At 43.2% G+C, this 13,933-nt stretch overlaps 1 protein-coding gene and 1 pseudogene across 5 annotated transcripts in view; both read left to right on the top strand.

The window, feature by feature from the left end:
• The window catches only part of UHRF1BP1 (UHRF1 binding protein 1), a 76,603-nt gene that overhangs the window by 54,753 nt on the left and 7,917 nt on the right, over positions 1-13,933 (top strand). For 4 of the 5 annotated variants that reach the window (XM_044931082.2, XM_025271274.3, XM_025271278.3 and 1 more), the window contains 6 exons: positions 4,153-4,349; positions 6,796-6,950; positions 7,035-7,185; positions 12,499-12,761; positions 13,196-13,304; positions 13,430-13,536. In XM_044931082.2, coding sequence (XP_044787017.1) covers positions 4,153-4,349; positions 6,796-6,950; positions 7,035-7,185; positions 12,499-12,761; positions 13,196-13,304; positions 13,430-13,536 — 982 coding nt within the window. Of the gene's footprint in view, positions 1-4,152; positions 4,350-6,795; positions 6,951-7,034; positions 7,186-9,546; positions 10,287-12,498; positions 12,762-13,195; positions 13,305-13,429; positions 13,537-13,933 lie in introns of those variants that run through there. The other variant, XM_025271281.3, reaches the window with a different exon arrangement.
• LOC112580872 lies at positions 9,664-10,286 on the top strand (annotated as a pseudogene).

Genomic DNA, 13,933 nt, shown 5'->3' with positions numbered 1-13,933 from the left:
AGAACCCTATAAGCAAGGAACTAATCACTCCCCATTTTACAGATGAGGAAACAGGCTCAGAGAGGTAACAAACTTACTCAAGATCACACAGCTTGTGAGTGTTGGGGTGAGAATTGCAAGCCTGAACTCCCAGTCACCAAAGGTGCTGCCTTTTCCAAATGGAGACGGGCGAGGGCTGGGGACAGAGGAGAGGTGAAAGGAGAAAAGAAAGGTGTGTGTGACACGGACTCGTTCAAACACCGGCACCGACTTCCCCACTGCCCAGGATGGTGGCCTTTTCTCAGTCCTCTTTCTCCAGGACTCCAGCCCTTCCAGTCAGTCCATCCTGAGTATTTGTAACCCTGTGCAGTTACTCACACTTCTCTGAAGCAGTCATCTTTTTCCTTGGCTGTTCTCTTCTTCCTTTTATCCTGTAAATGTAACTGTTCCAAGGCATTAGGCTATCCATATTCTGATCACTTTTATCATCGTTTTATTTTTTAAATTATAAAAATGGGGTCTTCTTTGGCGGTCCAGTGATTAAGACTCCATGTTTCTACCATAAAGAGCCTGGGTTCAGTCTGTGGTTGGGGAACTAAGATCCTGCATGCCACATGGCATGGCGCCCACCCCACTGAAAAATTATCAAAATAATTTGTGTTCATTTTGTCGATAGTGTAGAAAATAAAAGAATAAAGAAGGAAACATAAAAGTCACTGTAATGACACTATCCAGTGCATGCGTGGCGTGCTCAGTTGCTGCAGTCGTGTCGACTCTCTGCGACCTGCAAAGGCTCCTCTGTCCGTGGGCTTCTCCAGGCAACAATACTGGAGTGGGTTGCCATGCCCTCCTTCAGGAGATCTTCCCAACCCAGGGATTGAACCCGTGTCTCTTATGTCTTCTGCACTGGCAGGCAGGTTCTTTACCACTAGCTGCACCTGGAAAGCCCAACACTATCCAGAGATAGCCCTTATTGACTTTTGGATCTTCCAGATTTTATACATATATTTATGTGTCCATGTGAATGCTTGTACGTGTTTGCACAAATTTTTTAATAGGATTATGTTATTTCTATAGAATATAGAAAATTTCCACTTTTATTCACTTTGTTTAAGATTCCCATTCATGAAGTATTTGAATATATAATTTTTAATTGCTCTATTTTTGTTGTTGCTCAGTTGTGTCTGACTCCTTGTGACCCCATGGACTGTAGCACGCCAGGCTTTCCTGTCCTTCACCAACTCCTGGAGCTTGCTCAAACTCATGTCCATCAAGTCGGTGATGCCATCCAACCATCTCATCCTCTGTCGTCCCCTTCTCCTCCTGCCTTCAGTCTTTCCCGGCATCAGGGTCTTTTCCAATGAGTCAGTTCTTCTCATCAGGTGATCAAAGTATTGGAGCTTCAGCTTCAACATTAGTACTTCCAATGTATTTTCAGGACTGATCTCCTTTAGGATTGACTGGTTTGATCTCCTTGCAGTCCAAGGGACTCTCAAGAGTCTTCTCCAACACCACAGTTCAAAAGCATCAATTCTTTGGCGAATTGGTTTATTATATTCTTGCAAATAGATACATCATAATTTATTCATCCAGTTCACAATCTAGGCTTGGGGGGTCATTTAGTCTGGTTCTACTTTTTTCTCTGGTGAAACCAATGCTGTGTTAAATGTTCTTATTTTTGTGAACATGACTCTTTATTCATATCTCAATCTTTTATTTTATTTTAGAATAAAATAAAATTTTTAGAATAAAGATTTTATTAGAATAAAACCTAGGAAGTGGAATTATTGGGTCACACACTACAAACATTTTAAGGTTCTTTTAAATTGTTTAAAGGTTCTTTTAAACCTTAAACAATTTAAGATTCTTCATTCATTTAAGATGAATTTGCCAAACGTTCAGATTCAGACCACTTTGCATTTTTGAATACATTTTGTTAACTCTTGAACAATATGGGAGTTAGGGGCACTGAATCTCTGTGCAGTTGAAAATCTGCATGTAACTTATAGTTGGCCTAACCTATAGAATGGTTCCCGCATATCTGTGGTTTCAACGCATCCATAGATTCAAGTAACTGTAGACCACGTAGTCCTGTGTGCGCGTGCTCAGTCACTAAGGCATGCCCAGCTCTTTGTGACCCCATGGACTGTAGCCCGCCAGGCTCCTCTGTCCATGGGATTTCCCAGGCAAGAATACTGGAGTGGGTTGCGATTTCCTTCTCCAGGGGATCTTCCTGACTCAGGGACTGAACCTGCATCTCTTGCATTGCAAGTGGATTCTTTACCACTGAGCCACCTGGGAAGCCCTGAAGTACTAAAATCTGTACTGTTGAGAAAGGAATACATATAAGTGGACCTGTGCAGTTCAAACCTGTGATGTTCAAGGGTCAGCTGTACTTTTTCTCTTGGTTATTTTGTCCATTGACTCACTTCTGCAAGAGTCCTTATTTTCAGTCCTGATTTCCTTCCCTCCCCTGCTGTTCCTTTAAAACTATCTACTGCACGTAGTTCCACATGGATCTCCAGGGGTGCCTTGAACCTCACATGTGTAAAACTAAATTCCTTATCCCAGACCAGCTCTTTTTTTCTTTCTTTTTTGGGTGGCCTCATTCTCCTGCTCATTCAAGCTTTGCCTTTTCCAGGCATTTGTCAGGTTCTGACCATACTTTTAAATTTAGGCATACTTCAGAATCATCTGGAGGCTTGTTAAAACACAGAGTGCTGAGCCCTACCCTCAGAGTTCCTCTTCCAGGAGGTCTGAGATGAAGCCTGAGAAGTTACTTTTTAATGAATTCTCCTTTAGATACTAATGCTCCTAGGAGGGTGACTCTGAGTATAGGGCTCTAGGGAGTCTCACATCAGTTTTTCCTGTCTGCTCCCACAGGTGGAGTATTTTAGTAAACTATTGGTTGATTTCCTTGTTGGATGTCTTTCCATCTCTAGATTATTTGAAAAAGGCAGGTCAAACTTCCTAAAACACAGGTGTAATCCTATTATTTCCCTATTCTAAACCCTTCTGGCCTTTTCTTTTTTCTGAGTTGAGTTTGAACTTCTTAGTGTGGTATTATCAATTATTGTGATATATCCATATGGCACATTATTTTTTTTTTTTTAAATAGACTATTTTCTAGAGCAGTTTTAGTGACATAACAATATTGAGTGGACAGTACAGAGATTTCTCATCTGTCTCCTACACGTCATAGTTTTCAGAGCACTTTCATGCATTGTCTTTTATCCAGGGTTTCCTATGATCTGGCTGCAACTCATGTGGTTAAGTGAAAAGAGCACTTAGCAAGAAGTTAGGAGACTTGGGTTCTTCTTAATTCTACCTTTAGCTGAAACTGAGTCAGTTTCTTCACCTGTATCGTAGGAGGGTGGACTCAAAAGGTCTTTACAAGTTTCTTTAAAGAAACCTTCTAACTTTGTCTTCTGTTGCTCTTCCCCAGCAAAGCCTGTGCTCCAGCTGAGCTGCGCTGCTTGCTAGTCTGCAAGGTACCTTTTGTTGTCTGGTGCCACAACTTTGTTCAGGCTGATTCTTCCCCATGGAAGGCCCTCTGTGCTGTCTCCTTCACAGTCTTTCAAGGACCACCTCACACATCATCTCTTTCCTCAGAGCCATTCCTGATCCCCTTCTTTTCATCCTTTCCCTTTTTTGGCATTGGCTAGCCTTTGGCTTGTACCCCTGTCCCTCTTACAGTGTGTGACTTACTGCCGTGTAATGTTATTTGTGTATAGTCCCCTGTCTCCTGATAGAATACACATTTTTGAGGACAGGGGGTGTCTTATTAGTCACTGGCCACCACTGCCCTGTGTCTTGTGTGGTGCTTTGTATGCAGAAGTTACTCAGTAAATGCTTGAGGAATGGCTTTGGGTACAACTCATAAGCACCAGGGCTGTAGGTAGTAGATCTCTGCTATAGATAGGATAATCCTGAATAACCTTGACATTTGACATGGGAGAACTGCCTATGTAGTTTGAAATGCTGGAATAGGAGGGTTCAGAAAGGCCCAGCAGTTGAAAAATGGTGTGACCCCCTTCTACAGAAGGTAATAGCTGACCTCAAAGTTTATGCTTACAATAGTTGTCTGGGCTGAAAAGGGTGGGTTTTGCAAGGGAATGAAACAACGCGCCTCCTAAGCCACATTCGTGGTTTCTGTTTTTGTTTTTCAAACAGGGAGCCTGTGGCCAAGGGAGATGAAGGGGCAGCAGCCCCTGTAAGTGGAGGTGCTGCCCGACTTCGATTTTTCTCCATGAAGAGGACAGTATCCCAGCAGTCATTTGATGGCGTCTCGTTGGATAACAGTGGCCCTGAAGACCGGATTTCAGTGGACAGTGATGGCAGTGAGAGCTTCGTGATGCTCTTGGAGTCTGGTAAGTGGACTCAGAGCCAGGTAGAGTCGCAGAGCCTCAGGAGGGCTCTTCTGGTGCCTGTATTCAGACCGGCAGGACGCAGAAGGGGCTGAGCTCTGAGGAAGCAGACATTTTCTTAATCAAAACCAAAGAAGAGCGAAGTTTTCGTGGATTTGTGAGTCTGAATTTATCCTCACATCTTCTAGGTTATTGATAGGTATTTGACCCTTATCACAGAACAACACTCAAAGAAGAGAGCGCTAGTCTTACAGCCGTGGAGTGATTGATGGCAGTAGGTTAACTTTGCGGCTGTGTCAACGCTGTGTGTGTGTTTCCTATCTTTTGCTTAACTATGTGTTTCATTGTTGGAAAATAACTAGGAGCTTTTTGTCTATAGTACAATGAGTAACTTTCAGGAGTTAGATTAAACCCCACTAGGAGTTAGACTAGTTCTTTCAGCTTATTGAACTGAAAACTTTTGAAATCGGCCCTTGTGTGCATGCTAAGTCGCTTTAGTTGTGCCCAGCTCTTTGCAACCCTATGGACTGTAGCCCACCAGGCTCTCTGTCCATGGGATTCTCTAGGCAAGAATACTGGAGTGGGTTGCCATGCCCTCCTCCAGGGGATCTTCCCTACTCAAGGATTGAACTCGCGTCTCTTGTGGCTCCTGCATTGCAGATGGATTCTTTACCGCTGAGCAACCAGGGAAGCGTAAAATCGTCACTTAAGAGCATTTAAATGAAAATAAAAAGAGAATATACTGTTTCTTAAACTGGGTGGCATATCCATATTTGTTTTATTATTAATTTCTTGTGGAAAAATCCAAATATTTAAAAATAGAATCAAATAATGAACCTCATATACCCATTACCTAGCTTGGGATATTAAGAACTCATGGCAATTCTTTTTTTTTTTAATTAATTTTATTTTTATTTGGAAAGGTTTCCATTTCCAAATATGATCACAACTGCCATATGACAGATTTTCGACAAAATCTTTATTATTACTGTCCCAGTTCATTTCAGTTCGGTCGCTCAGTCATGTCTGACTCTTTGCAACCCCATGGACTGCAGCACACCAGGCCTCCCTGTCCATCACCAATTCCCAGAGTTTACTCAAACCCATGTCCATTGAGTCAGTGATGCCATCCAACCAGCTCATCCTTTGTCGTCCCCTTCTCCTCCTGCCTTCAGTCTTTCCCAGTATCAGGGTCTTTTCCAGTGAGTCAGTTCTTTGCATTGGGTGGCCACAGTATTGGAGTTTCAGCTTCAGCATCAGTCCTTCCAGTGAATATTCAGGACTGATCTCCTTTAGGATGGACTGGTTGGATCTCCTTGCAGTCCAAGGGACTCTCAAGAGTCTTCTCCAACACCACAGTTGAAAAGCATCAATTCTTCGGCATTCAGCTTTCTTTATAGTCCAACTCTCACATCTATACATGACTACTGGAAAAACCATGGCTTTGACTAGACGGACCTTTGTTGGCAGAGTAATGTCTCTGCTTTTTAATATGCTGTCCAGGTTGGTCATAACTTTTATTCCAAGGAGTAAGCGTCTTTTAATTTCATGTCTGCAATCACCATCTGCAGTGATTTTGGAGCCCAAAAAAGTAAAGTCTCTCACAGTTTCCACTGTTTCCCCATCTATTTGCCATAAAGCGATGGGACCAGATGTCATGGCAATTCTTATTTCATTTATTCTTCTGCCCTCTTCCCTTCTTCCCATATTACTTTGAAGCAAATCCCAACCATATCATTTTATCCATAAATATATAAATATGTTCATTACACATCTCTAGAAAATACAGATTTTTAACCAAATTAAAAGTTTTTAAAATTATGGTAAAATGTACATAACATAAAATTTACCATCGTAACTATTTTTAACTATAATTTAGTAGCATCAAGTACCTTCAGATCATTGTACAACCATCACCCACTATCTATCTCTAGAACCTTTTCATCTTGCAAAACTGAAAGTCTATACCCATTAAACAATAACTGCTCATTCCCTCTTCCACCAGCCCCACCATTCTACTTTCTGTCTCCATGAATTTGACCACTTTAGGTACCTCATGTAAACGGAATTGTACATGACTGGCTTATTTCATTTAACATGATGTCTCTGTGGTTCATTTATGTTACATGTAGCATGTGTCAGAATTTCCTTCCTTTTTAAAACTAGTATTTATTTTCCATTTGTACCACATTTTGTTTAACCGTTTTTCGGTCCATAGACACTTGGGTTGCTTCCATTTACAGGCTGATTTTTTCAACATGAACAAATACTATTGTCACACTTTAAAAAATTAACAATAATTCCCTAAATTCATTAAATATCCAGTTAGTCTTGAAATTTCCAGTTTTCTCATGAATGTCATAAATTTTTTGTTTTTACAATTGTCACTAGAGATTGGATTTGAGTACAATTTTTTGACTCTCCAACTCTTGTTATCTTTCTTTTGCAGAGTCTGGTCCAGAATCTCTTCCACCGGGATCTCTTCCCAATGCTGTGGACAGTGCTGGTGTTCCAGAGAACCCTGTTGTGGATAGTTATGGCCAGGGGTCACCAGAGGCCAACAGTTTGGTCTCACCCAGTGGGGAAGACCTCAGTCTTCACCTGGTCAGCTTTTCTACTTTCTTCTCTGCAGAGGGTGGGCTCTCAGCTGGCAGCTTGGGACTCAGCTAAGCGAGTCTCCCGTTACAGGTCTCAGTTCTGGTCCTGAAGGTGCATGAGGTGTCTCTGGGGATTGAGGTACGTGGTGAGGACCTGACTGTGGCCCTGCAAGCAGAGAAGCTGACCCTCCAGCAGCCGGGCACCGTGGGACTCTGGCAGTTCCTGCACGGACAGTGCCCAGGTAAGGATGGTGGGATTCCAGGAGAGCTGGTGGGATTTGAGCTGGGGTAGGGAGGAGGACAGTCAGAGCTTAAGCTGCTCCTGTCCTGTGCTCCAGGGGCAGCCAGCCGAGTGCCAAGTCCTTGGCGCTTCTCTCCAGCAGCCGTTAGGGGAGGAAGAAGTCTAACGAAGCCTCCTCCTCACAAGGAGCCGCCCAGAGCTCTCGCTGAGGCTTTGTGCCCGGCAGGCTGGTCTCCATCCTCACCTCCCCGGTGCCCCTTACCCTCATTTGTGAACACAGTGTCCACTTGTTTGTTTGTGGGGCTGCTAACATCAAGCTGTATCTGATCAGGGAGCTTCTGATTCAGTCCTTTGATGTAAATTATCATTTATACTTTAAAAGATGGCAGGAAAAATCTGGACTTAAACTACATGCTTCGTTTTTTAAAAATTTTATTTTTAAATGTTGAGTAGATATGCTTGTAAAGTAGAATGCTGATAAAATATATACATAAGGTATAAAATAATCACAAAACAATGAATGCATGTACCTACTACCTAGTTTAATAAATAGAACAGTACCATTAAGTTTGAGCCCCGGGAGCCCCTCTCCAGAACCTTCCTCTTGCCTCTCACCTATCATAGGGGATCACTATCCTGAATTTGTATTTTTCATTTTCTTGCTTTACAATTCTTCCACATGTTTTTTTTTTTTTTTTTAATCAGTGTATTACTTAGCTGTGTAGGCTTTTGAATTTTTCTAAGTGGAATTATTGTTTATATTCTTTTGTGATTTTCTCCTTTCAAGTACTATGATTTCAAATTCTTCTAGGTGGTTGAGTTAGCTGTAATTCATTCATTTTCACTACTTTATAATATTCTATTGGAGAAATGTATGACTTTTTAAACAACTGCTTTAATGAGATATAATATGCATACTATGAAATTCACTCTTTGTAAGTGTGTACTTTGATAAATATTAGCAAGCTTCCAGAGTTCTGCAACCATCACCATCACCCCCAAAATCTCTCTTGTACTCATTACTCTGTTTACTTCTTCATTCTGTTCTGAACAGACATGTGGTTTGTTTACACTTTTTTTGCTGTTTCAGATAGGGTTGTTTTGACATGCCCATCCTTGTGTATGTCTCCTGTTATGTATGTTGGAGAGTTTCTCCAGGTTTATATTCCTGGGGAAATAGTTGCTAGGTCATTAGGGTAGGTATAGCTTTCATTTTGCTGGATAATGCCCATTTTTTCCCCAGAACGGTTGTACCAATTTACAGGTATATAGGTATGTAAGTTGCTTCATAGCCTTGGCTGCACCTGAGGTTATTCTTCATGCAGTTTCGAGTAAATTAACATAGATCCTGCTTGGCTTCCTGAGAGAAAGATGAGAAGATCAAGACTTGGAGAAAGGAAGAGATGATCAAATTTAGCAGAGTTGAGGGTCCACTGTTGGTTTATTCATTTTTGGCTGTGCTGTATGGCTTGTAAGATCTCAATTCCTCAACCAGGGGATGAACCTGGGTCCTAGCAGTGAAAGAGTTGAGATCTAACTACTAGACCATCAGGGAACTCCCGAGGGTCCTCTGTTTTAGCTTCACCTTGGCCATTAGCCCACTGCCTCTGATTCTAAGCAAGACTGGCTTTTTAATTGGTCCTTAATGTCCCTCCTACCATGAGAGGCATTAAAGCAAACTAGCGAAGCCCATGGTCTTTGCAGTCAGGCAGCTTGCATGCAGCTCCTACCTTGCTACTTGCAAACTGTGTTACTTTGTTGGTTTTAAAAAAAGTGTTTATTTATTTTTGGCTACACTGAGTCTTTGTTGCTGTGTGTGGGCTTTCTCTAGTTGCAGTGAGTGGGGAGTACTCTCGAGTTGCAGCATGTGGGCCACTTCTGTTGTTGCAGAGCACAGGCTCTAGAACATGGGCTCCAGTAGTTGTGGTGCAAGGGCGTTGCTGCCCTGTGGCGTGTGGGATCTTCCCAGAACAGGGATCGAACCCTGTCCCCTTCCTTGGCAGGCAGACTCTGAACCACTGGACCACCAGGGAAGTCTACAACCTTTGCTACTTTGGCAGGTTACTCTCTGTGCCTTAGTTCTTTCATCTGTAAAATGGGAAGATAATAACTTCTGGTACAGGGCTGTTATGAATATTCAGTTCAGTTCAGTCACTCAGTCGTGTCCGACTCTTTGCAACCCATGGACTGCAGCACGCCAGGCCTCCCTATCCATCACCAATTATCGGAGTTTACTCAAACTCATGTCCATTGAGTCAGTGATACCATCCAACCATCGCTTCCTCTGTCGTCCCCTTCTCCTCTTGCCTTCAATCTTTCCCAGAATCAGGGTCTTTTCAAATGAGTCCACTCTTTGCATCAGGTGGCCAAAGAATTGGAGTTTCAGCTTTAGCATCATTCCTTCCAAAGAAATCCCAGGACTGATCTCCTTCAGAATGGACTGGTTGGATCTCCTTGTAGTCCAAGGGACTCTCAAGAGTCTTCTTCAGCCTTTTCCGGTAAGCGGCCTGAGGTGACCCCTAAAAATGGTGCGCTATTCACTTGACCCAGAAAACCCCACAAAATCATGCAAATCAAGAGGTTCAAATCTTCGTGTTCACTTTAAGAACACTCGTGAAACTGCCCAGGCCATAAAGGGTATGCATATCTGAAAAGCCACCAAGTATCTGAAGGATGTCACTTTAAAGAAACAATGTGTACCATTCCGTCCTTACAACGGTGGAGTTGGTAGGTGTGCACAGGCCAAACAGTGGGGCTGGATGCAGGGTCGGTGGCCCAAAAGAGTGCTGAATTTTTACTACACATGCTCAAAAATGCAGAGAGTAATGCTGAACTTAAGGGCTTAGATGTAGATTCTCTGGTCATTGAGCACATCCAAGTGAACAAAGCCCCCAAGATGCGGCGCAGGACTTAGAGAGCTCACGGTCGGATCAACCCCTACATGAGCTCTCCCTGCCACATTGAGATGATCCTTACTGAAAAAGAACAGATTGTTCCTAAACCAGAAGAGGAGGTTGCACAGAAGAAAAAGATATCCCAGAAGAAACTGAAGAAACAAAAACTTATGGCCCGGGAATAAATGCCGCAAAAAATAAATGCAAATAAAAGTAAAAAAAAAAAAAAAGAGTCTTCTTCAACACCACAGTTCAAAAGCATCAATTCTTCGACGCTCAGCTTTCTTTATAATCCAACTCTCACATCTATACATGACTACTGGAAAAACCATAGCCTTGACTAGACGGACCTTTGTCGGCAAAGTAATGTTTCTGCTTTTTAATATGCTGTCTAGGTTGGTAATAACTTTTCTTCCAAGGAGTAAGTGTCTTTTAATTTTATGGCGGTAGTCACCATCTGCGGTGATTTTGAAGGCCCCCAAAATAAAGTCAGCCACTGTTTCCACTGTTTCCCCATCTATTTGTCATGAAGTGATGGGACTGGATGCCATGATCTTAGTTTTCTGAATGTTGAGCTTTAAGCCAACTTTTTCACTCTCCTCTTTCACTTTCATCAAGAGGCTCTTTAGTTCTTCTTCACTTTCTGCCATAAGGGTGGTGTCATCTGCATATCTGAGGTTATTGATATTTCTCCCAGCAATCTTGATTCCAGCTTGTGCTTCCTCCAGCCCAGTGTTTCTCATGATGTACTCTGCATATAAGTTAAATAAGCAGGGTGACAATATACAGCCTTGACATACTCCTTTCACTATTTGGAACCAGTCTGTTGTTCCATGTCCAGTTCTAACTGTTGCTTCCTGACTTGCATATAGGTTTCTCAAGAGGCAGGTTCGGTGGTCTGGTATTCCCATCTCTTTCAAAATTTTCCACAGTTTATTGTGATCCACACAGTCAAAGGCTTTGGCGTAGTCAATAGAGCAGAAATAGATGTTTTTCTGGGACTCCTTTGCTTTTTCAGTGATCCAGTGGATGTTGGCAATTTGATCTCTGGTTTTCTAAAACCAGCTTGAACATCAGGAAGTTCATGGTTCACGTATTACTGAAGCCTGGCTTGGAGAATTTTGAGCATTACTTTACTAGCATGTGAGATGAGTGCAATTGTGTGGTAGTTTGAGCCTTCTTTGGCATTGCCTTTCTTTGGGATTGGAATGAAAACTGACCTTTTCCAGTCCTGTGGCCACTGCTGAGTTTTCCAAATTTGCTGGCATATCAAGTGCAGCACTTTCACAGCATCATCTTTCAGGATTTGAAATAGCTCAACTGGAATTCCATCACCTCCACTAGCTTTGTTCATAGTGATGGTTCCTAAGGCCCACCTGACTTCACATTCCAGGATGCCTGGCTTTAGGTCAGTGATCACACCATCATGAAAAAAGATGTCCTTTTCATTATAGGGGACTGGAATGCAAAAGTAGGAAGTCAGGAAACACCTGGAGTAACAGGCAGATTTGGCCTTGGAGTACAGAATGAAGCAGGCCAAAGGCTAATAGAGTTTCGCCAAGAGAATGCACTGGTCATAGCAAACACCATCTTCCAACAACACAAGAGAAGACTCTACACATGGACATCACCAGATGGCCAACACCAAAATTGATTACGTTATTTGCAGCCGAAGATGGAGAAGCTCTATACAGTCAGCAAAAACAAGACCGGGAGCTGACTGTGGCTCAGATCATGACCTCCTTATTGCCAAATTCAGACTTAAATTGAAGAAAATAGGGAAAACCACTAGACCATTCAAGTATGACCTAAATCACATCCTGAACGATTATACAGTGGAAGTGAGAAATAGATTTAAGGGACTAGATCTGATAGACAGAGTGCCTGCAGAACTATGGACGGAGGTTAGTTACTTGTACAGGAGACAGAAATCAAGACCATCCCCAAGAAAAAGGAATGCAAAAAGGCAAAATGGCTGTCTGAGGCGGCCTTACAAATAGCTGTGAAAAGAAGAGAAGCAAAAAGCAAAGGTGAAAAGGAAAGATATATACCCCTTTGCAGAGTTCCAAAGAATAGCAAGGAGAGATAAGAAAGTCTTCCTCAGTGAACAGTGCAAAGAAATAGAGGAAAACAATAGAATGGGAAAGACTATCTCTAATTTTCTTCAAGAAAATTAGAGATACCAAGGGAACTTTTCATGCAAAGATGAGCTCAATAAAGGACAGAAATGGTATGGACCTAACAGTAGCAGAAGATACTAAGAAGAGGTGGCAAGAATACACAGAAGAACTGTACAAAAAAGATCTTCATGACTGAGATAATCACGATGGTTATGAATATTAACTATATATTAAAGTGCTTTGAGCAATCACTGGCTGGTAATTAATTAATGTATTTTCCTTCTGTCTTGCTTCACAAAGGCGCAAGCTTTCAGGACTCCTCCACTTCGAAGACTGGCCACATCAGGCCAGCTGTGGGCCTTCGCTTTGAGGTGGGGCCTGGTGCAGCTGTTCATTCCCCTCTGGCTACACAGAACGGCTTCCTGCATTTGTTGCTTCAGGGCTGTGACCTTGAGCTGCTCACTTCGGTGCTCAGTGGCCTGGGGCCCTTCTTGGAGGATGAGGAGATACCAGTGGTGGTTCCCATGCAGATTGAGCTCCTGAACTCCAGGGTCACTCTAAAGGTGAGAGGAACTTTGGGGTTTACCCTAGACTTGGTCAAGCAACAGATTCTTGACCCTTGAGCCTGTTAACAGTGACAGCTGTCAACTTCTTCTCATGTCCCTGTGAAATGTGGGGAGGACCAGGTGAGGAAAGGCATGTTAGTATTCACTACTGCAGTAGTACCTAAGTATGTAGTAGCAGCAAAAAGTTCTAGGTTCAAGTGAGGGGGTCCTTGTCTCTAGCCCTGCCCTTTGGCATGCAGCATGACTGTGCAAGCCCACGGTTAGCAGATCCTCAGGCTCACTGTCTAGAATGGGAGAGACTCATGCCTCTCGTGCCTCGCTAGAGTGTATGGATACACAGTACTTCCAGTTCCACAGTTGGAAGCACGGCTTGTTACCTAAGCTGCGCTGAGTTGGTTGGGGGCCTCATGTGGCTTCTCTCTTTCCTGCAGGATGATGTCCCCCCCATCTACCCCACCTCACCAGGCCCCATACCCATCACTCTGTCCGTGGAGCACACTGTGCTGAGTCGGAGTGACGACGGTGTGTTCCACATAGGCGGTGAGTAGGGCTTGTCAGCCTCCCGGCTTCTCTACCTTTCTGCTCCTGTAAGGAAATAGATGACAACTAGGAACAGTCTGCTTGTTGCTGGCAGTTTGTCATTCAGAGCCTTTACTTTTTTCCAGCTGCTGCTCAAGACAGACCATCAGCCAAAGCACCTAAGAGTGAGAAGAGGCAGCCGCCCAAAGAACAGGTGTTTTTGGTGCCCACCGGGGAGGCTTTTGGTCCACAGGTGAGGCCCTAACTGAACAGTACCTTTCCTGTAAACCCTTTGGGGTTGTAATCACAAAAGTGGGTAAAATCCAGAGGGCTGACAAGGTTGCTTGTGCTGGTACAGCTGGGCGGTCTGGGCTTTTGTCACCTAGCAGTAGCTTCTGGAAGTGCTGAACAGAGGCTGGAGGTCAGGAGCTAGAGATGAATGCCTGCTGATGACAACTTCCACCTGCTGTTGTCCCTGCAGCTGATGAGCTCTGAAGAGGGGATTAGCCTCTGAGAAAAGACCTTGCTGGTTCTCTTGATCTTTGACCAAACTTGCGGATTGTGCTGCTTGAATTCTCCCTCCATGTTCCCTTACTGGATGTCTTTGCAAGGTGTGTTACCTTATTGATTGATCATGACTTCTTTGTTGT

Source organism: Bubalus bubalis, chromosome 2, assembly GCF_019923935.1.
Source record: "Bubalus bubalis isolate 160015118507 breed Murrah chromosome 2, NDDB_SH_1, whole genome shotgun sequence".
NCBI lineage: Eukaryota > Metazoa > Chordata > Mammalia > Artiodactyla > Bovidae > Bubalus > Bubalus bubalis.
Note: the sequence above shows the minus strand (reverse complement) of the source record. Positions and strands in the feature narration are given on the sequence as shown.